The sequence below is a fragment of the Lineus longissimus genome, chromosome 14 (genome assembly GCF_910592395.1).
Source record: "Lineus longissimus chromosome 14, tnLinLong1.2, whole genome shotgun sequence".
In the NCBI taxonomy this organism is placed as follows: Eukaryota; Metazoa; Nemertea; class Pilidiophora; order Heteronemertea; family Lineidae; genus Lineus; species Lineus longissimus.
Window position 1 is genome coordinate 2,001,576 of NC_088321.1, and position 23,752 is coordinate 2,025,327.

Consider the following 23,752-nt stretch of genomic DNA (forward strand, 5'->3'; position numbering starts at 1 on the left):
CCGAACTGGTTTATTTTGTTATTCAGTGGTTTGGTCTTTTCAGTTCCTACCTTGCCGTGAAGATGGCGATGGCGTAGTTCTTTCATGAAGTCCATGAGACTCCGATAACCAGCTCAAAGAGGGGGATTTGGGCCACAAAGATCAGCGGTTTGATCTTTTCAGTTCCGACCTTGCCCTTAAGATGGCGATGGCGCAGTTCTTTCATAAAGTCCATGAGACTCCGATAACCAGCTCAAAGAGGGGGGATTTGGGCCACGTAGATCTGCGTGTTTCGGCGCTGAAGGTATTAATAGAAGCATTAAAGTCTTAACGTGAAAATGTTAATGGGTTTAACTGAAAGAGATATCGTCCTTGCGATGGTTAACGTAACCATGAGCGATAATGTAACTTCTGTGCTTTTGACAACCAGGCCCTGGCCCACACCTGGGATATACCAGGCAGCCTCAGTCCCTACCTGGCTCAGGAAAAACCTTGGACAACCTGCCTGTCATGTACCTGGGACAACGATGGGACACTCCTGCCAATTTGGCTGCGCTGTTTATGGCGGGTCCGACTTCGCCTTAAGGACAACCTCGAACAACGTTTGTGACCCGCCATGACGGAACAAGTCGCATGTCGCTCCGAGCTTGACAGGTTGAGACGGACTGGTTGTTCATTTCACTGTTGTCTGCCTTTTGTGACATCTGAGTACGCCAATTTCTTCTATAATGTCCTGGTGTCATTTTAGAGTCTGCGCGACATGTGACTCATTTTGTCAGGTACCGTGGACAACAATTGCTCAGGTAGAGCATGACGTTGGTTAGACAGGGCCAACCTGGCCATTGGGACAACTCCTGATGCCTTCTTGTACCTCTCTGTCATGTATCTGAAACTGGAACCCACTGCTTCCAGAAGAGCAATCATTTGGCTCGGCCTCAAGACCGGCCGACCCGAAGTCCCGGAGTCAGAACAGCTTTATTTTGATATTTTAAAATATCAGAAGACGACCAAACCGTCAAAACGGGTTGGTCTTTTCAGTTCCTCCCTCGTCCTGAAGATGGCGATGGCGTAGTTCTTCAGTAAAGTCCGAGACTCTGATAACCAGCTCGATGAGGGGGGTTTGGGCCGCGTGGAGCGCTGGACACAACCTGGAAATTGAGACAACATATAAAGCCTCCCTCTACCTAGGACAACCTCCCAAGTCTTGTACCAACAGCGTGACCCTTTTGTCTCTAATAGAGCCATCATCTGGTTGTGCCTTGAAGACAAAATCTGGACCCGTCTTCCTCTAGCAGCGCAATCGACTGATTGTGCTTTTGAATATGGGCACACCCTGAATCAACTTACGTGGCCTGTTTGCACTGATTGTGTACCTGGTACAGTATCCCTACCTTCCATGATCCTCGGACAACATCAGGACACTTCTGTCTTCGGGTAGAGCTTCTGTCATGGTCAGTGGTCAGGAATCCCTCATGCCTACCAAGTAAGTCTCCGAGTACCTCATGAAACTTTGATAGCACCAGGGCCCCACTGTCTTAGGAAGAGTTTCTATCTTCCTACGGACAGGCCCAATGTTCCTTCTTGAGTAGGGATCCCTTCACAAGTAAGACTTCGAGTAGCTCATGTACCTGGGACAGCAGCTGAGCAGGATTCTTCAGCATAGGGTGAAGGTTCCTGTGCATCTGAATGCCCTTCTTTGGTAGGAATCTCCGGCCTGTCTTCGAGTGAATCAAAAACCCTGGTGATATGTCATTTAACACCCACCATAACAATTTCGTCACTCTACGTACAACCATTAGCCATTAGCTTCAAAAAGGCAAAAAACCCATTTCCAACATAGCCGCTTGGAGGCCAGAAAGTAGGTCATATCGCGAAAAATAAAAATAAATCTGGGCATATTATTGTCCAAAGCTTCCATCACACCAAATTTTAGCCATCTAACCCTAGCGGTGACGAAACGTGCACCGCTAACGGACGACGACGACGGACGACGACGGACGACGAACGCCAAGTATAAGCTCCCCAGAGGTGAGCACATAATCTGATTGATGCTGAAGCGAAATATCGATCTCAGTGCTAATTAATCATTTATTCTTCTAAATATCACGAAATGACAACTTGATCATGTTATCAAAATATCAACTTTTTTTGAAAATGTTCTTGATGACATGGAAGACAATGTCAGTCTGAGTACTGAACCAAAATTTGGGGTGAAAACATCAAAGTCTAGTTGATTGAGACTATGAACACAACTATTGGATTTATGGCATCACAAAAGTTTACTTGTTATTTTCCCTCTGCCAGCTGGAATACCCATAGTCATCGTCTTGTTTGGAAATCAGTCAAAATATCATGAATGACTCAAAATTCTGAGCTGAAATTTGCAGGATATATTTGTGTTAGTGTCAGGAAGTTGTTAACAAAATTTGGTTGAGATTCAATCAATCTGAATTTTTGGTAATTTTCCCTCTGCCAGCTGGAATATCCATAGTGGCTTCAGGGTCTTTTTTTAAATATTTCAAAATCTTATGACCAACTTGAAATTCTGAGCTGAAATTGCAAGATATATTTGTGTTACTGTCAGGAAGTTGTACATAAAATTTGGTTGAGATTCAATCAATTTAAAATTTCTTGTAATTTTCCCTCTGCCAGCTGGAATATCCATAGTGGCTTCAGGGTCATTTTTTAAATACTTGAAAATCCTATGAACAACTTGAAATTCTGAGCTGAAATTTGCAAGACATATTTGTGTTACTGTCAGGAAGTTGTACATAAAATTTGGTTGAGATTCAATCAATTTGAAATTACTTGTAATTTTCCCTCTGCCAGCTGGAATATCCATAGTGACTCTGGGGTCTTCAGGTTTGGAAATGCATCAAAATATCATGAACGACTTGGGATTTTCAGCTGAAATTTGCAGGATATATTTGTGTTACTGTCAGGAAGTTGTACAAAAATTTTTGTTGAGATTCAATCAATTTGAAATTACTTGAAATTTTCCCTCTGCCAGCTGGAATATCCATAGTGGCTTCAGTCGGGTCTTGTTTGGAAATACATCAAAATATCATGAACGACTTGGGATTTTGAGCTGAAATTTGCAGGATATATTTGTGTTACTGTCAGAAAGTTGTACACAAAACTTTGTTGAGATTCAATCAATTTAAAATTTCTTGTAATTTTCCCTCTGCCAGCTGGAGTATCCATGTTGACTTTAGGGTCTTCAGGTTTTGAAATACATCAAAATATCATGAATGACTTGGGATTTTCAGCTGAAATTTGCAGGATATATTTGTGTTACTGTCAGGAAGTTGTACATAAAATTTGGTAGAGATTCAATCAATTTGAAATTACTTGTAATTTTCCCTCTGCCAGCTGGAATATCCATAGTGGCTTCAGGGTCTTCAGGTTTGGAAATACATCAAAATATCATGAACGACTTGGGATTTTGAGCTGAAATTTGCAAGATATATTTGTGTTACTGTCAGGAAGTCGTACACAAAATTTTGTTGAGATTCAATCAATTTGAAATTACTTGTAATTTTCCCTCTGCCAGCTGGAATATCCATAGTGGCTTCAGGGTCTTCAGGTTTGGAAATACATCAAAATATCATGAACGACTTGGAATTTTGAGCTGAAATCTGCAGGATAAATTTGTGTTGCTGTCAGAAAGTTGTACACAAAATTTTGTTGAGATTCAATCAATTTGAAATTACTTGTAATTTTCCCTCTGCCAGCTGGAATATCCATAGTGACTCTGGGGTCTTCAGGTTTGGAAATGCATCAAAATATCATGAACGACTTGGGATTTTCCGCTGAAATCTGCAGGATATATTTGTGCTACTGTCAGGAAGTTGTACATAAAATTTTGTTGAGATTCAATCAATTTGAAATTACTTGAAATTTTCCCTCTGCCAGCTGGAATATCCATAGTGGCTTCAGTCAGGGTCTTGTTTGGAAATACATCAAAATATCATGAATGAACGACTTGGGATTTTCCGCTGAAATTTGCAGGATATATTTGTGTAACTGGCAGAAAGTTGTACACAAAACTTTGTTGAGATTTAATCAAGGAGCCTCATGGCCTAGTGGTTTACACTGCTGGCCACCACGCAATAGGGCCCGGGTTCGATCTCGGGGAGAACCCAGGATCGTATGTCTGGATGAACCGGCGTGGCTTTCAAGGAACTAAAATTCCTGGCTTTACAGTCCTTCAAATGAGACTCAAAACCGAGGTTCCTTGTATCTGGTGTCTATGCCAGGGCAGGTTAAAGACCCCACCAAGTGAGAAACATGAGTAGCTTGCGTGGACTCTATCTCTCTCGCCAAAGTCGGACCACTAGGCCAAACCCAATTGGTGCCTAACCGTAGTGGCACGCAGGATACGCTCATCCCGCTTTGGAGGAGGATTACTCCTAGGAGAATGACCCCTCCAAGTGCAGAGCGAACGCTGAAGAAGAAGAAGAAGAAGAAACGAAAGCGACAACCGATTTGACATTTATAATTTATTGAAGAAGCATCTTGCAGAAGTAGAGAGATGTTCCATCACGTCAACAATCCTGTTACCACGGTGACAGGACGCCAGCAGACCGAGACAGACTTTTGAGATTTTTGATTGGTCGACGACTATGGCGATTAGAATCTGATACACAAAACGCTACAAAGCGCCACCACACACTTCTGAGAATAAACACAAAGACTTCCCTAATCTGCTAATCGCGTAGTCCGACTAAATTTTGAAATGAGAGAGAAAAACCTTCATTTTATTGTACATTTTGAAGCTTATGAAAAATATTGCACGACGTTCCGTGTTTTTCGTTAAATTATCTTGAAATTTATCGTACCAGGTACAATATCCAAATTATCTAGCACTCTCGTGTGAAAATATTTAAACAAGGACGTAGCCTTGGACCGACAGTTGAATTTTTGGCAAAGTCTTTGATAATCTCTGGAGAATTTCAAAGAAGTGTTCGTTTTTTATTTGCATACCGGTACAAATAAAAAAGTACTGGTTTTTACTAGAGAGGATGCTATTACTTCCAATGACACCCAAGAAGATGCGGTGAGCACATTTTCTGCAGGGCCACAGCTAGAAGCGGGCCGGGGGCAAATGCCCCTCTCCAAAGGTCACCAAAAAGTGATTTCAATGCAGTTTTGGCCAGTTTTTGGACTGACGAAGGCAAAAAGGGTGTTTTACAGCAAAGACCGAAAAGCTAGCTATGAGCCTGCTCGCATAATGGTAAAACCAGTCTACTCTCTCTTACTTTATAAAATCCGAATCCTAAACACATCTGTTTTCTGACCAAAAAAAGCCGCATATAAAAGCCGTTTTATATCATTGATTAGGAGTCATCATGTTTTCAACTATGACACAACTTTTACAACAAGATGTTAGAAAACTATACGTGTGAGATGGCTCCTTGATATAACGTTACAGCAATCTGCAAATTTAAGCAAAAAGTATGGAAAATGCATTTTTATAATAGTTTACGATTATATACAAATACCTTGTGCAACTGTTGAACCATGTTGAAACAGTTCAAAGCGGTAATTTTTCACAAGTTTTCGCCCAAAGGTTACGTCACAACAGTCGAGAGCTATCGTGGATATACAGTAGAACCTCTCTAGGACACCCTCGGGACTGACAAGTGCTGTCCTTAATAGAGAGGTGTCCTGATTAGAGATGTCAAATTGAAAGGAAACAACCAAGTTGGGATCAAAACTAGTGTCCTTAATTGAGAGGTTGTCCTTAATAGAGAGGTGTTCGCTAACAGAGGTTCCACTGTATTTCAACAGGGTTCAACTGTGCGTCTGGCAAAAAAAAATGGTTCCAAAAAAAAATTGTATTTATGATTTCTGTCTCATTTTTATCTCTTTTTACCGAGAACCTGATTATGTAAAGTCTTAAGCTTTTCTTTTTCCTACTATAGACAGTCTATTTTTAGTGAAGGAACACGATTCCTTCCGCGTTGACACACTTTATAATATCTGATGGACTACACTACATGCTCTACTGTACTTATACATAGTACACAAAATAAAACTTTACAAATATACAATCGTTTCAAGCCAACAGAATTTCTGCGACAAAGCATTGAAAATTTCCCTCCGCGCTCCAAAAAAACCTTCCTAAACAACAATCAATTTTTACCCCCCCCCCCCCCGAAAAACACTAAAATTGACATTTTTTGGTCAAATTTAATGCATAGTCTGATCTCAGAACCCCCTCACCACCGTATATAAGAGGGCACCATTTCAAGTTCTCCCAATACAAAACAAGACAAAATGTGGCCCACCACGACAAAATGAGTCGCATGTCTCACAGAAGATGAGCCTAAAATGACACCAGGACATAATAGAAGAAATTGATATGCTCCGATTTCACAAAAGGCAGACAATGGTGAAATGAACAACCAGTCTGTCTCAACCTGTCAAGCTCAGAGCGACATGCGACCTGTTTTGTCATGGCGGGTCACAAATGTTAGAGGTTGATTGGCATAATAAGACTTGTTACTATATTCAGGGAGATGTGTTGGCAGTATTTTTTTAAACACACAGTAGTTATTACACAATGTCATGCTGCCATGTTATCATTTATACCATGCCAGTAGTGAAGTCTAAAGCGTCCGCAAACACGCGATTTCTGCTGCGGCAATTTTGCGATTATTATCGCAATCAATCGTTTGCGATCATCGCAGGCGTCAAACATCAGCAATCGCAGCCACCTGCAATTAATATCACTCCCAGATGGATTTACCTGCAGATGAGAGATTTTTTAGTCGCACAATGCAATTTTATCATTGCATATCGCAGCGAAAATAGTTCCTTGTTTGTGGAGCACTTTACTGGCCATTCTTGATGTTGTCATGTTGCAAGTTCGAATCGAGACAGCCTTTTGTCAGTTTCTACTACTGGGTGTTGAAAAATATGGTATATAAGTTTCATACAAGACGAAAAATAAATAGACCACACCGAGGTCGCTTTTGACCAAATTTTAACACTTTTCAGTCTGCATTGACACATGTTTTATTTTCATGATAAAGTCATTTCAAACTAATATAATTAAAGGCAAATGCCGCTAGTGCAGAATGTTTTTGTCTGTGTCAGAAATAAATGGAAATAAACATTGCCGCTCTATGTCAACAACCAGATGAAAATTGACCTACAAAAAGTATACTTTTTAAATTTTACACGACAGCAATGTTAAAATTCATGTTCCATGTGTAACTGCAATAACAAAATTGATAAGGTTTCAAATTCAATTTCACATTTCAAATTCTTAACGAACAGCGTTGGCCTTTAAGTCTTGTAACTTACCCATAGTTTTTAACACCCAGTACTGCTTAAAAACATACGACGATTTGTCATCAAATGTCATCAAATTGAAGACAGAGAATACAAACAAAGCAGCGACCGTCTAAAAAAAGTTGTGCGCAACATTTATCAACAATCTGTCCAAATAAAACTACATTTCCCAAGGTATAAAAACCACACACACAAAACACTACAAACTTTTACCAGAATTTAAATGCAAAAGACCCTGCTAGAGTGGTTTGTGGCAATACATGCATAAAACACCCCTTTTTCTCAAAGGTGGAATGGTCCATTCAATGATGTTGCCAATAAGTAGGGCAGGCACATTCTGACCAAAAGGGGTGATGGGTAATAGTAGATGCATCATACACCCCTTTTTCTTAAAAGTGGAAAGATCCAATTAATCATGTTACCATTGAGAAGGGCAGTCCACGTTTGATCGCAAGGGGTGCCAGGTAATGAAAGTAGATGCATCATACACCCCTTTTTCTTAAAAGTGGAAAGATCCAAGCAATCATGTTACCATTGAGAAGGGCAGTCCATGTTTGATCGCAAGGGGTGCCAGGTAATGAAAGTAGATGCATCATACACCCCTTTTTCTTAAAAGTGGAAAGATCCAATCAATCATGTTACCATTGAGAAGGGCAGTCCATGTTTGATCGCAAGGGGTGCCAGGTAATGAAAGTAGATGCATCATACACCCCTTTTTCTTAAAGTGGAAAGATCTAATCAATCATGTTACCAATGAGAAGGGCATTCCACGTTTGATCGCAAGGGGTGCCAGGTAATGAAAGTAGATGCATCCTACACCCCTTTTTCTTAAAGTGGAAAGATCCGATCGATCATGTTACCATTGAGAAGGGCAGTCCATGTTTGATCGCAAGGGGTGCCAGGTAATGAAAGTAGATGCATCATACACCCCTTTTTCTTAAAAGTGGAAAGATCCAAGCAATCATGTTACCATTGAGAAGGGCAGTCCATGTTTGATCGCAAGGGGTGCCAGGTAATGAAAGTAGATGCATCCTACACCCCTTTTTCTTAAAAGTGGAAAGATCCAATCAATCACGTTACCAATGAGAAGGGCAGTCCACGTTTGATCGCAAGGGGTGCCAGGTAATGAAAGTAGATGCATCCTACACCCCTTTTTCTTAAAAGTGGAAAGATCCGATCGATCATGTTACAATTGAGAAGGGCAGTCCATGTTTGATCGCAAGGGGTGCCAGGTAATGAAAGTAGATGCATCATACACCCCTTTTTCTTAAAAGTGGAAAGATCCAAGCAATCATGTTACTATTGAGAAGGGCAGTCCACGTTTGATCGCAAGGGGTGCCAGGTAATGAAAGTAGATGCATCATACACCCCTTTTTCTTAAAAGTGGAAAGATCCAAGCAATCATGTTACCATTGAGAAGGGCAGTCCATGTTTGATCGCAAGGGGTGCCAGGTAATGAAAGTAGATGCATCCTACACCCCTTTTTCTTAAAAGTGGAAAGATCCGATCGATCATGTTACCATTGAGAAGGGCAGTCCATGTTTGATCGCAAGGGGTGCCAGGTAATAAAAGTAGATGCATCATACACCCCTTTTTCTTAAAGTGGAAAGATCCGATCAATCATGTTACCAATGAGAAGGGCAGTCCATGTTTGATCGCAAGGGGTGCCAGGTAATGAAAATACATGTACATGTACAGAAAGCTTGGAAAGTCTGCAAATATTGACATCTATCCTAGCTAAGAACTGTACATTATGTTTCAATGGTTTTAATGGTATGTAATCTGTTGAATTTCGCTACTTCTAACGACTCAATATCGCGTGCCTAAAATGCGCTTATGTACAATGTAAAATACGGTAGAACCTCTCTATTAAGGACACCCTCGGGACAGACAAATGCTCTCCTTAATAGAGAGGTGTCCTGATTTGAGAGGTGAAATTGACTGGAAACGACCAATTTGGGACCAAAACTAGTGTCCTTAATAGAGAGGTTGTCCTTAATAGAGAGGTTGTCCTCAATAGAGAGGTGTCCGCTAAGGGAGGTTCCACTGTAGTCAAGCTTCCGGCACTTTAAAAAGAATGCACTTTTTTAAAATTCTTACACCAAAGTGACACAGCCACCATAATAATGTGATCAGAGCAGGTCACTTTAAAACACAGTTCACTCAATACGCAAAAGAGGGCAGCACGATCACTTCCGCAGAAATATAGTCAATAGATTATAGGGGGCGCTACAAGTCCCTCTAGCACAATACGTGAAGCTCCACTGATGTATTTATAGTATATGAACACATCTACAAGCTGTAAAAATCACCTCTGACCCGCTAGTCTGAGGGGCTTAAAGGGGTACGCCATTCGTAATTACAGATGGTTCAGGAAAATAGAAATGCAGTCAAACACAATGCCGAATACCTGGTTACATAACAGCAATGCTGATATTTAAATTCAGTCCGTATTTATGAATTTGGGAAATATTCAAATTCAGATCAAAATTTAAATTTTTTTACGAACGGTGTACACCTTTAACTGGGAGCGCACCGAGGTAAATGTCCCCATATAAGTCACTCTGATCGAAACGTACATACCCAATCGTCACGATAGATCAATAATAATCAGATTCTAAACGCTTCTACATGTAATCCACTATACATTATTTGTTTTGCAAGCAATTTGCAGGACATACCCATATACTTTTCAATAGGGTACCAACAAACCTTTTTGGCCTGACTGTCACTGGGGCATTGAATTTTTGAAGGAATCATTCAGTAGAAATGATGGTGTCTGACATCAAGGTGTCTCCTTTGACGTCTGCCGATGCTGAGATGAATCTGGCCAGATGCATTTCTCCAAATGTAGGAGGAAAAAATTGAAGGAATCATTCAGTTGAAATGATGGTGTCTGACATCAAGGTGTCTCCTTTGACGTCTGCCGATGTTGAGATGAATCTGGCCAGAAGCGTTTCTCCAAAAGTAGGGAGGAAAAAATTGAAGGAATCATTCAGTTGAAATGATGGTGTCTGACATCAAGGTGTCTCCTTTGACGTCTGCCGATGCTGAGATGAATCTGGCCAGATGCGTTTCTCCAAACGTACGGGGAAAAAATTGAAGGAATCATTCAGTTGAAATGATGGTGTCTGTCATCAAGGTGTCTCCTTTGACGTCTGCCGATGTTGAGATGAATCTGGCCAGATGCGTTTCTCCAAACGTAGGAGGAAAAAATTGAAGGAATCATTCAGTTGAAATGATGGTGTCTGACATCAAGGTGTCTCCTTTGACGTCTGCCGATGCTGAGATGAATCTGGCCAGATGCATTTCTCCAAACGTAGGGAGGAAAAAATTGAAGGAATCATTCAGTTAAAATGATGGTGTCTGACATCAAGGTGTCTCCTTTGACGTCTGCCGATGCTGAGATGAATCTGGCCAGATGCATTTCTCCAAACGTAGGGAGGAAAAAATTGAAGGAATCATTCAGTTGAAATGATGGTGTCTGTCATCAAGGTGTTTCTCCAGCAGTCTTGTTACAGCACCATATTTATATCGAAGGCTCCCGGTCCTCTGAGGCACCAACACGCTTTTGTCGTACTGAAATCGACAAGGTGGAAAGAATTAATAACACGGAGCCGAATGTAAAAGTATACATTTGTCATTGAGCACAATTAGAGGGACGTCCCTGGTGTTTGGGACGTCCGTCCTTTGAGTGACATCATTAGTTTACTGGAGTTATTATTAACCCTCTATGTGCCACCGTCGCCGAATTGCGACGAGTGCCCATGGTTATTAACCAATGAGTTTTATTGAAAAGATCGTCTCCTACACAGTTCTCACGCCTACTGATAGATGGCGTGCTGGTGATAGTTTCGATGGCGGTTTTGAGGAATCGAACTCTTCTCTGTTCAAGAAACAGTCTTTTGAGTTGAGGAGGTTATGAAAATTTCTATAAGTATTCGACAGTTAAAGGGTTAGGTGTAAAACTACACAAAATTGTCAAGCTGAGCTGAGCTTTTGTTGAGAATCCCTGCAATTTAATTGCAACTGACAAGTGCTGTTCTTATCAGAGAGGTGTCCTGATTAGAGAGGTCAAATTGAATAGAAACAATCATTAGGGGACCAAAACTAATGTCTTAAATAGAGAGGTTGTCCTTGATAGAGAGGTGTCTGCTAAGGGAGGTAACACTGTCTAAACTAATGTCTTCAATAAAGAGGTTGTCCTTGATAGAGAGGCGTCCGCTAAGGGAGGTAACACTGTGATCTATTCTGATACTCACACTGTCTGTCACTATTTTTCTGTAAATGCTCGTGCGCTCGGATCCTAGCGTTTCTAATGTCAAAGTCAATGTTTACAGTCAAAATGGAGTCGTTATCCTCGATGAGGCGTGCCAGTCTCATTTCCGTCTTTACACCGAGAACACTTTGTCTCTGCAAACGAAAGTTGATATAATTATCTTTTCTGTCAGACAGAAGACCTACAGAATATGAGGCCAGCTTTCTATAGCTCAGCGCAGCAAGGAATATTGATGTAAGATGGGGGAAGGTTGGAGGGGATTGTCAATATGGAGTTGTTATCCTCGATGAGGCACGCGATCCCCATTTCTGTCTTTGCACCAACACCACTATGTCTCTGAAAAAAGGGAAGTTTACAAAATTATCTTTTTTCCCTCAAACGGAAGACCTTCTATGATAACGATCAATCTTGACTTGGGCCCGGTCGTTAAAAAGCATGTTAGCTCCTAACATCATGTTGACATGTTGTTTCATGTACATCAATGCACATGTAACATCATGTTGACATGTTGTTTCATGTACATCAATGCACGTGTAACATCATGTTGACATGTTGTTTCATGTACATCAATGCACGTGTAACATCATGTTGACATGTTGTTTCATGTACATCAATGCACGTGTAACATCATGTTGACAGTTGTTTCATGTACATCAATGCACGTGTAACATCATGTTGACAGTTGTTTCATGTACATCAATGCACGTGTAACATCATGTTGACAGTTGTTTCATGTACATCAATGCACGTGTAACATCATGTTGACAGTTGTTTCATGTACATCAATGCACGTGTAACATCATGTTGACATGTTATTTCATGTACATCAATGCACGTGTAACATCATGTTGACATGTTGTTTCATGTACATCAATGCACGTGTAACATCATGTTGACATGTAGTTTCATGTACATCAATGCACGTGTAACATCATGTTGACAGTTGTTTCATGTACATCAATGCACGTGTAACATCATGTTGACAGTTGTTTCATGTACATCAATGCACGTGTAACATCATGTTGACATGTTGTTTCATGTACATCAATGCACGTGTAACATCATGTTGACAGTTGTTTCATGTACATCAATGCACGTGTAACATCATGTTGACAGTTGTTTCATGTACATCAATGCACGTGTAACATCATGTTGACGTGTTGTTTCATGTACATCAATGCACATGTAACATCATGTTGACAGTTGTTTCATGTACATCAATGCACGTGTAACATCATGTTGACATGTTGTTTCATGTACATCAATGCACGTGTAACATCATGTTGACGTGTTGTTTCATGTACATCAATGCACATGTAATATCATGTTGACATGTTGTTTCATGTGCATCAATGCACGTGTAACATCATATTGACATGTTGTTTCATGTACATCAATGCACGTGTAACATCATGTTGACATGTTGTTTCATGTACATCAATGCACGTGTAACATCATGTTGACATGTTGTTTCATGTACATCAATGCACGTGTAACATCATGTTGACATGTTGTTTCATGTACATCAATGCACGTGTAACATCATGCTGACATGTTGTTTCATGTACATCAATGCACGTGTAACATCATGTTGACATGTTGTTTCATGTACATCAATGCACGTGTAACATCATGTTGACATGTTGTTTCATGTACATCAATGCACGTGTAACATCATGTTGACATGTTGTTTCATGTACATCAATGCACATGTAACATCATGTTGACATGTTGTTTCATGTACATCAATGCACATGTAATATCATATTGACATGATGTTTTATGTATATCAATGCACATATAACAACATGTCAACATGATGTTATGAGCTCACATGCCTTCTAACAACCGGACCCAGGAGGAGACCAACTCACTAGCACATTTCACCACAATGTTTCAAAGAGAATGATATGATAATAAGATGGAGGCCGATTATCATTAGCAAGATTTAGCACCGTTCCGACTGAAATCCCACAACCGACCCAAGCAGTCGTGTACGAACCTGGTTTGTTGCTCTAAAATTTTTCACTGATTTGTTGACGTTAATGGCTTCCAGGAGCTGTACAATCATCTCACCGCTCAGGAAGTTCGACTCAACGTTTACCGTCTCTAGGGATTTGTTTCCTTCTAGTGCTGCCACCAGTGCCTGAAAATGGAATCGACACAATCGAGGTTCATCGGCGAAAACATACAAGGAGTTGATTAGCTGAGGCATTGTGATTCGTAAATCATAACACTCACACACCCGCTCCATCTGTCCGTCCCTAACGCGACATTTTTATGTCAACTCAGGATTCTCCACAGGGTTTTCTCTAGGTAGGGTGGTACGCTTCATATTCAAGAGTTTCGCCAGTGTCCAACACGGTTCATGTAGGGTGGCCAGCAATTTGAGGTCAAGTGGCCCTATAGGAACCCTCTACAAAGTTCTAGAGCAAGGTAGGCTGGCTCTTCCAAGGTCGGGTGGTAAGGGTGATACCCTTGATTTGCATGACGTTTTACCAGTGTGCAGCAATTTGAGGTCGGGTGGCCCTATAGGAACCCTCTACAAAGTTCTAGAGCAAGGTAGGGTGGCTCTTCCAAGGTAGGGTGGCCAGCAATTTGAGATAGGGTGGCCCGATAGAGACCCTTTACAAAGTCATGAAAGAATCAACACTGGACTAACCTTGACGTGTCTGTCCGACGCCTTTGTGTTTGCCATTGTGAATGATTTCAGGTGAGTATTATTCTTCAGCGCATTGAACAAGCCCTCGAAACGTTCCTCGGAAATATTCTGAAAACACAAAAATCGCCGAAATGACAAATTTGGCAGATCACTAGAGTTTGTGTGCACGGGATGAGAAAAATCCCGGCACTTCCCACCTGATTGCACCTCGGCTCTATGAGTGATCAGCAAGGACAAAGTAAGACCCCCTCCACACACTTTAAAGGCCTACTTTGTCTTGGGTATTGTATTTTTCCCCACTTTACTGGCTAATATTGCACAGAGTTGTCTCATAGTCAGAGTTGGCCCAGTCTGGCTTGTTTGAGGTCTGCGTGTGTGGTACCCAGTAGAATTGTGCTAAGTCCTCCATGCCGGGGTTTGTCAATCTTGGAACCTGTGACAGCAAAGCTAAGTGCCCTTTGGGCCGGTGCGTCAAGATCCATGTGTAGAACATGGCCCAGCATTGACCATCTTTGCTTTGCAACCTCAGCAGAGAGAGATTCGTCGTTGCACAGTTCGTACAGTGCCTTGGTGCTGATGAGGCTTTTCGGCCAGCAGTGACCTTCGTCCGTGACGGAGTATGTAGATCTTGGAACCTGTGACAGCAAAGTCAAGTGCCTTTTGGGCCGGTCTGTCAAGATCCATGCGTAGAACATGGCACAGCATCGACCATCTTTGCTTTGCAACCTTGGCAGAGAGAGATTCGTCGTTGCACAGTTCGTACAGTGCCTTGGTGCTGATGAGGCTTTTCGGCCAGCAGTGACCTCCGTCCGTGACGGGGTTTGTAGATCTTGGAACCTGTGACAGCAAAGTCAAGTGCCTTTTGGGCCGGTGCGTCGGGATCCATGCGAAGAACATGGCACAGAATCGACCATCTTTGCTTTGCAACCTCAGCAGAGAGAGATTCGTCGTTGCGCAGTTCGTACAGTGCCTTGGTGCTGATGAGGCTTTTCGGCCAGCAGTGACCTTCGTCCGCGACGGGGTTTGTAGTTCTTGGAACCTGTGACAGCAAAGTCAAGTGCCCTTTGGGCAGGTGTGTCGAGATCCATGCGTAGAACATGGCACAGCATCGACCATCTTTGCTATGCAACCTCGGCAGAGAGAGATTCGTCGTTGCACAGTTCGTACAGTGCCTTGGTGCTGATGAGGCTTTTCGGCCAGCAGTGACCTTCGTCCGCGACGGGGTTTGTCAATCTTGGAACCTGTGACAGCAAAGTCAAGTGCCTTTTGGGCCGGTCTGTCGGGATCCATGCGAAGAACATGGCCCAGCATCGACCATCTTTGCTATGCAACCTCGGCAGAGAGAGATTCGTCGTTGCACAGTTCATACAGTGCCTCGTTTCTGATGAGGCTTTTCGGCCAGCAGTGACCTGTGACGGTGCGAAGGTGTCTCACCTCAATATCAGTCGCTCACCTTGATATTATTAATATTCAAATCTTTGAGGTCTGGGTCGTCATCTTCTAGTTTCTGTCTGCTCGCTTCAACATCCGTGTCATTTGGCGGCTCATTCGGGACGACTTTCAACTCCTGGTATTTTGCTAGGCCCTTGAAACCACCGCAAATCTGCTCCTTGTTTTCATAGGCGCTGTGATACTGCACTTGGTTCAACATGCCCGTGAAACCAAGAATAGCTGGAAGGGAAGAGAAATTCAATAATTTAATGCCTGTTTTCGTATTTGTATTATTTGGGAGTTCATTCGGGATGGCCTTAAACTCTGTGCCTTGCTAGGCCCTTGAAATCAGCACATATCTGCTCCTTGTTTTCATAGGCGCTGAGATACTGCACTTGGTTCAACATGCCCGTGAAACCAAGAATAGCTGGAAGGGAAGAGAAATTCAATAATTTAATGCCTGTTTTCGTATTTGTATTATTTGGGAGTTCATTCGGGATGGCCTTAAACTCTGTGCCTTGCTAGGCCCTTAAAATCAGCATATATCTGTTCCTTGTTTTCATAGGCGCTGTGATACTGTAGTTGGTTCAACATGTCAGTGAAACCAAGGATGGCTGGAAGGGAAGAGAAATTCAGAAATTCAGCGCCTGTTTTCATATCTATATTATTTGGGGGCTCATTCTGGACGGCCTTAAACTTTGTGCCTTGCTAGGCCCTTAAAATCAGCATATATCTGTTCCTTGTTTTCATAGGCGCTGTGATACTGCACTTGGTTCAACATGCCCGTGAAACCAAGGATAGCTGGAAGGGAAAAGAAATTCAGAAATTCAGCGCCTGTTTTCATATCTGTATCATTTGGGAGTTCATTCGGGACGGCCTTAAACTCTGTGCCTTGCTAGGCCCTAAAATCAGCACATATCTGTTCCTTATTTTCATAGGCGCTGTGGTACTGTGCAGTCTAGGAGGGGGGGGGGGGACTAGTTTCGGTATGGGCCAAGGCCAAAAAACACAAAGATACCAGTGCTTTTGTGGACATTTTCAAACCGCCCATCGACCTCAAAGGGTTTAGGCCAATACATTCAGTCCCCATCTGGCACTGTTCCATAATCCCATAATAAAGTGTTTATCAACTGTTAAGTTCGACAAGTGGGTCTCTAATCCATATTCGGTGGGTTTAAGATCAGTTCAGGGGGCATCTCAAGAATCTCACCCCAATTTACAATGTCAATTGTCATGTTTGCATCGGCACCGGGAATCCCACTTGTTAGAGGTGAGTACCCTGCCCAGCTATTCCAAACTGGGCAGGGCTTCCCCCAGGATCTTTTTCATGGGGAAAAGGATTTTTTGTTCTTTTTAATTAGAAAATGATCTCTCCTTAAGCTTGTTTCATCTGAAAATGCTTAGGCCTACTTCTTAGTATCTTAAAATGCCACTTTAGACTTCAAGACACAAGTTTCAAAAATTTAATCAGGATGATGGGGGATATACCCTATGCCCAAATATTGGGGGATATGTCGTTTTTCTTCCAATTTCAAAGATTCAGACTTCTACGGGCAGCTGGGGCGTAGATATTTCCATTCATGCCGTAAAATTAAGCTATTTTAGGAGAAAAATTAGAAATACTCCAAAAATCAGAAATGTCTAACTCTAATAATCCCTCTTGTACTATGGGAACGACTGCTCACTTTCTAGAACGATTTTTGCTGATTGTGGCCAATATATTTGTCCGAGACATATTCTTCTCTGACGCACAATGGTGATATGAATAAAGACTAGCAAATGCTTTTATCTAAAACTCCATGTACATTTACACCAGGCCTCTCTGTACAAAACTGAAGTAAAAGCATTTGCTAGACTATTATCAAAAACTCCATGTACATTTACACTAGGCCTCGCTGTACAAAACTGAAGTAAAAGCATTTGCTAGACTATTATCTAAAACTCCATGTACATTTACACTCGGCCTTTCTGTACAAAACTGAAGTAAAAGCATTTGCTAGACTATTATCTAAAACTCCATGTACATTTACACTAGGCCTCTCTGAACAAAACTGAAGTAAAAGCATTTGCTAGACCATTATCTAAAACTCCATGTACATTTACACTAGGCCTTTCTGTACAAAACTGAAGTAAAAGCATTTGCTAGACTATTATCTAAAACTCCATGTACATTTACACTAGGCCTCTCTGAACAAAACTGAAGTAAAAGCATTTGCTAGACCATTATCTAAAACTCCATGTACATTTACACTAGGCCTTTATGTACAACACTGAAGTAAAAGCATTTGCTAGACTATTATCTAAAACTCCATGTACATTTACACTAGGCCTCTCTGAACAAAACTGAAGTAAAAGCATTTGCTAGACCATTATCTAAAACTCCATGTACATTTACACTAGGCCTTTCTGTACAAAACTGAAGTAAAAGCATTTGCTAGACTATTATCTAAAACTCCATGTACATTTACACTGGGCCTCTCTGTACAAAACTGAAGTAAAAGCATTTGCTAGACTATTATCTAAAACTCCATGTACATTTACACTAGGCCTCTCTGTACAAAACTGAAGTAAAAGCATTTGCTAGTCTTTATTCATATCAGCGATTGACACGACCCCTTAATTATAAACTCGGCAAAGCTCTTCCAAAGTATAATCCCAATTCCCCCCTACACAAATGTTTTACAAACAATCTAATGCAGTTGTGTACATTCAATATTGCCATGTACACATTCTAAACAAACTTTCTAAATAACGCAATCTGAACACTTTACTTTCCCCTTATGGACAACACTCCTATCAAATTAGGCCTAAATTAGACAATGTGTGACCACAAATGTCTAAAGCGCCCCCTTTGTAAATACAGACCAATTATTCGGTGGATTAACTGGTCTTTCCATAACATTTGATCACATTATGAACAGTTCTAAGCCAGGGGGCTATTTAAGGCTTAAGGTGACACACCAATTGTTAGTTCCTTGTTCAATTGTAAAGAAGGACGTGTTCTGTTTATTCTAATGCAAGTATCAATTCGTGTCTTGTACCCCCCCCCCCTCCTCAAGGGTACGACACCGTATCACCCTATAACGACATCTTAAGGCTCAAGCATCACCCTTTTTTCACCAATGCTACTTTTTCTTTCGTCAAGACATCACCATCAACAATATATCAGTTATCACCGTCATATAAAGTAACCGAACTAATTTTACTGGGTAAGGCTGTATGTTCGACAAGACATCGACACATTAGCATCCTTATTCTTTCCAGCTTCGCCAAATTTTCACTAAAGGAAAAATAAATACTACTCAAGCATCGGCAAAGATTAGTGGTGATAGCTTAACTACCCTTGAGGAGGGGGGGGGGTACAAGAAACGAATTGATACTTGCATAAGGTTCACGTCACAGACCCGAACAATTTTTACCTATCATTATGGCCAGTTCTAAGCCAGGGGGCTATTTTAGGCTTAAGGTGACACATCATTGGTTCCTTGTTCAATTGTAAAGAAGGACGTGTTATGTTTATTCTAAGGTTCACGTCACAGACCCGAACAAGTTTTTGCCTATCTTATAGACTACAACCTCTGAACCAGGGATCGGCCGGGTCATGACTTCCGGAAACATAAAATTAATTCAACAGGCCTGAAGTGTCCCACCTAAGGTCAGGTATAAACAAACCCGAACAAAGCAACAAAATGACAACCCTGACCTAAATTGAAAATAGAGATTTTCAATCAGCCCACTGTCCTTTCCTCGCCAGTGAACTCACTCGATAACACTAGCCTACAAAGTTCTTTAACAATCTTGATTCCCGGCCAAGAACCTTTTCTTCATTTGGGTTGACCACAGTCACTATCATTTTAGCAAGAACTTATCCAAAAGCAATCAGAACTCCTTCCACATGAAGTGAGTGCCGACTTCGAGGATGGGACACTGTTCTCTGGAAAGCCAAGAACCGACTCCAACCCTTGAAATTGGCATCAACCTCTTGGCTACTTTTTATTTTTATTATTATTATTATTATTAAAAACATTTTTATAGCACTTAACGTTGTTAAAACTTCTAAGCGCTTTACAATTTATAATTAAACAATAAAACATTAATACATGATAGAATAAGTCATTACTAAAGAAAACGTGCAAGTGGGATTTAATAAAAAAAAAAAAAAAAAAAAAAATTCTTAAAAATAGTGCAGTTTTAAAACGACCCAGGGTACTCTGGCCACGAACACTATTTGGCAGCTCATTCCATAGCTTTGGTCCCGCCACTGCGAATGCAGAGGTGCCTATCACCCAGTTCAAAGGCTACCCCCTACTGCTACCCCTAACCACTGCTCATCTGCTACCCACTAACTTAACCTAAGGCGTATAGATGGCGCTGCGGTCGCGGCAAAGACAGAGATTTTGACAGATGCACGTTGTTGCACAATGATACAAAAAAGGCCCGGTATGGAACGGTTCAAAGTCCTGGTCGTCGAGAGGTTAAGTTCGTTTTGAAGGAGTTCTAACCACTTCAGGATTTCAATTCTAGTCAAAATACAGTGGAACCTCCCTTAGCGGACACCTCTCTATTAAGGACAACCTCTCTATTACGGACAACTTCTCTATTAAGGACAACCTCTCTATTAAGGACAACCTCTCTATTAAGGACACTAGTTTTGGTCCCAAATTGGTAGTTTCTATTCAATTTGACCTCTCTAATCAGGACACCTCTCTATTAAGGACAACCTCTCTATTAAGGACAACCTCTCTATTAAGGACAACCTCTCTATTAAGGACAACCTCTCTATTAAGGACAACCTCTCTATTAAGGACAACCTCTCTATTAAGGACAACCTCTCTATTAAGGACAACCTCTCTATTAAGGACACCTCTCTATTAATGACACTAGCTTTGGTCCCAAATTGGTAGTTTCTATTCAATTTGACCTCTCTAATCAGGACACCTCACTATAAAGGACAACCTCTCTATTAAGGACAGCACTTGCCAGTCCCGAAGGTGTCCTTAAAGGTGCAACAGGGGTATAAAAGGCCCAGATCTTCCAAGATGGCTGCTCAGATGAATACATTACATACAACTGTTATGAGAAGTTGAGGAACTCCTCATACATTTTGCAATTTCTATGAATACAAGTCATGTATTCACCCCAAAATTGTCACAGGCCCTTATGAATATATGTGGAATCTAATGTGTAGCACTATTTTTTATGAACCCCCACAGTATTGCAAACTCAGTATTTTTTTGGGAAGAACTTGGCTAAATTCAAAATTCCCCCACCTCTAATTGACAGGAGGCCAGTAGCCAATCACCTGCATGTAAACAAAAGCACATGACTGTAGAGTAGCAAAACATAAACAAACACGTGTATGCAGAATGAAGTATGTACTCACAGTAACCGAGATGCAAATTGGCGAAGGTTAATCCATTTTGTATCCTATTTATAGTCAATAAAGTGTAAACTATCATAATTATCGTTATCCTCAAACTACAGTTATAATTATTCCATGCATATTTGGTTATATATATCAAGAAAAGTATGAATAAAAAGTACCACTCCTGAGAATCTTAGGCTACCACCACTGATGTCCCATATATTCCACTCCTGGTGGATTTGGATATAATCCACGAACATGATTGAGAACACATTCTGGCATCACTTCTCTTTCCACCCTCACAGGTTCCATACCACCATCCCTTGCCCTTTTCATCCAAGCTGACCTCCTCTTCTGGTATCTGCGGTCCATCCATACATTCCTTTCTTTCAGTTCCTTCCAATAGTTTTTGTAGAGTTTTTTTCTAATCGCACTATTTCTCTCAGGTTTTCTTGGGTTGGCAGGTTGCCCTTCTCCCAGCCAACGTTTAGGGTGTGTGGTGACACAGGGTACAGATAAACACACTCTACATTCTCCATCTCTGAACTCCTCCTCTTCATCATCATCATCATCATCAGGAAGGACTTCTTCTTGGACTTGTGCTTGGTCACCTTCATTGACTACAGCACCAGCTTCAGCTACACCATCAAAACATTCATTGGCATCTCCAACTGCAACACTTTCTCCATCTCCTGTCACATCTTTCACTTCAACAACTGCAGTATCAACATCAAGGTCTTGATACTGCATAAAAATCCCAAAAAGTTCAAACTGATCACGGGTTAGTTTCAGTGTATAAAGTTTTGCATCCATTTCTACCAAACACTGCCAAATGCGCGCCAAAATGCTTGAACAGTAGGTTGGCAGGTTTGGACTGAACCATCTAGTAGCCTGCAGAGGGGTATGACAAATCAGCAGATGTGACCCATGAGTTTCAGTTTGATCTGGAGTCCAAACCACTGCAGATACCACGTAACCATCATGATGAGCAATCAACTATCACCTACACCTTCAACCTCGACTGCTGATTCGGACTCTGTTATAAGACCAACACCAAACATGCCAGATGGACAGCAAAATGAAGATGACATTGGTCCACCAAAGAAAAAGTACAAAAAGAACAACCCAGAGACTGTGAAACGTTACAATGAATCTAGGAAGGATAAGCCAAAGCTGCCAACCGGTAATGTTAGCTTTTGTGCCAATTCGGATGAAGGCAAAGAGGAATTAAACAACCTCATGCAAGAAATTAAGTCCTATCTTGGAGATGGAAATTCAAACAAAACCACAAACTATAAATTTCTCCTGGAAGTTTGTAACTTCTACAAAACCCATAACATAACAAAAAACAGTGATGATGCTGCTGATCACATGAAGGACTGGGTGGAGTCAACCACCAGTAAAAGATTTGCGGACCTAGAGGCTTCAAGGGAACAACTATTTCTCACAAGTGTGAATGGTATCAAGGAACTATTCTTACTTAGGGACAAGCACCAGACGGTCTGTCAGGATTCATTAGACATTGACTACATAATGAGTGGACACATTGCGTTGACAACTTTCAAATGTTCTGCCTCCCATTCATTTAATTGGATTTCTACACCCTATCTTGCAGACAAGGGACTAGCAAATTACCGAATGGCACATGGCTATGCCGTATCTGGTATTTTGCCAAACCAGTACATCCGATTTTGCAAGGCCGCTGGGATAGGGTGCCTAGGTGAGGAATACCTAAACACCATCTTTGAAACATACGGATATCGTCAAGTCATCGAGGAGGTGAAACAGGAGAGCTGCACAGAAGCCCTTCAAGAAGAAATTGAATCATACGACGAGGATTATGGAGGAATAAACATTCTCAGTGATGCAAGGCATGGGACACGCAGAAATGCCAAAGATGCTTCAGTTGTATGCATTGGATGCAACTCACATAAGGTTTTGGTTGATGTCCATGTCACCAAAGATGATGATCCCTGCCCACAGCGACATGAAATGTTTGGAACGAAAAAGATCTACGAGTATTTCCATGAAAAGGGTGTGCCAGTTAAGAAACACTGTCATGATCTGAACAAGCCGATCAACAAATACATCAGGGAAAATCAGCCAGGTACGATATCTAACAATGATACATGGCATGCTTCAAAGGGAGTAACCACTGCCATCTCGAAAATAACAAAAGGGTTAAAAAGAGAAAAAAACAAACTATGGCATCCAGAATTAGCTGATAAGGCTGCTAGTATAAGAACCCATACTTATTGGTGCATGAAAAATTGTGGACAAAATGCAGACAAGCTTACGTCATCTATTATGAATATTGTGGAACACTACAAGAACATCCACGACAACTGTGACCCTTCTTCAAGATGCAGGACTGATTCCCACTACGTTCCTTCAAAAGAAATTATCAAAAGTGAATTAGCAATCAATCTCCTCACACAGAAACTGAAATCACTTGAAGTGTGTAAAAATGCAAAAGACTTTGTATTCTGTATGGACACATATTATGTGGAAAGTTACAACAATGCGATGCTACAGTATCATGATAAGCGTGTGGTATTTTCGGATAAAATATATGGAATGCGGGCAAACCTTGCAGTGATGGACTGGAATGAGCATGTTGGTCGGGAGCACACCTCATCAAGAACAATCATGGATATACGCAATCCAAGGCGGCAGGTGCAAATCCGTGTGAAAAAGAGAAAGTCATATCAGTTTTGGGACATTATCTGGGAGA

The 23,752-nt window shown here is 41.3% G+C and overlaps 1 protein-coding gene across 1 annotated transcript in view; it reads right to left on the minus strand.

Annotated features, from left to right (window-relative positions):
* Nucleotides 1-4,466: 4,466 nt before the first annotated feature.
* The window catches only part of LOC135498819 (tropomodulin-like), a 33,308-nt gene continuing 14,022 nt past the window's right edge, over nt 4,467-23,752 (minus strand). Inside the window, exons 5-9 of the mRNA XM_064789284.1 lie at nt 15,676-15,893; nt 14,223-14,330; nt 13,563-13,706; nt 11,544-11,694; nt 4,467-10,860 (exon numbers count right to left, since the gene is read on the minus strand). Coding sequence (XP_064645354.1) covers nt 10,811-10,860; nt 11,544-11,694; nt 13,563-13,706; nt 14,223-14,330; nt 15,676-15,893 — 671 coding nt within the window. The 3' untranslated portion in view covers nt 4,467-10,810. The remainder of the gene's footprint in view (nt 10,861-11,543; nt 11,695-13,562; nt 13,707-14,222; nt 14,331-15,675; nt 15,894-23,752) is intronic.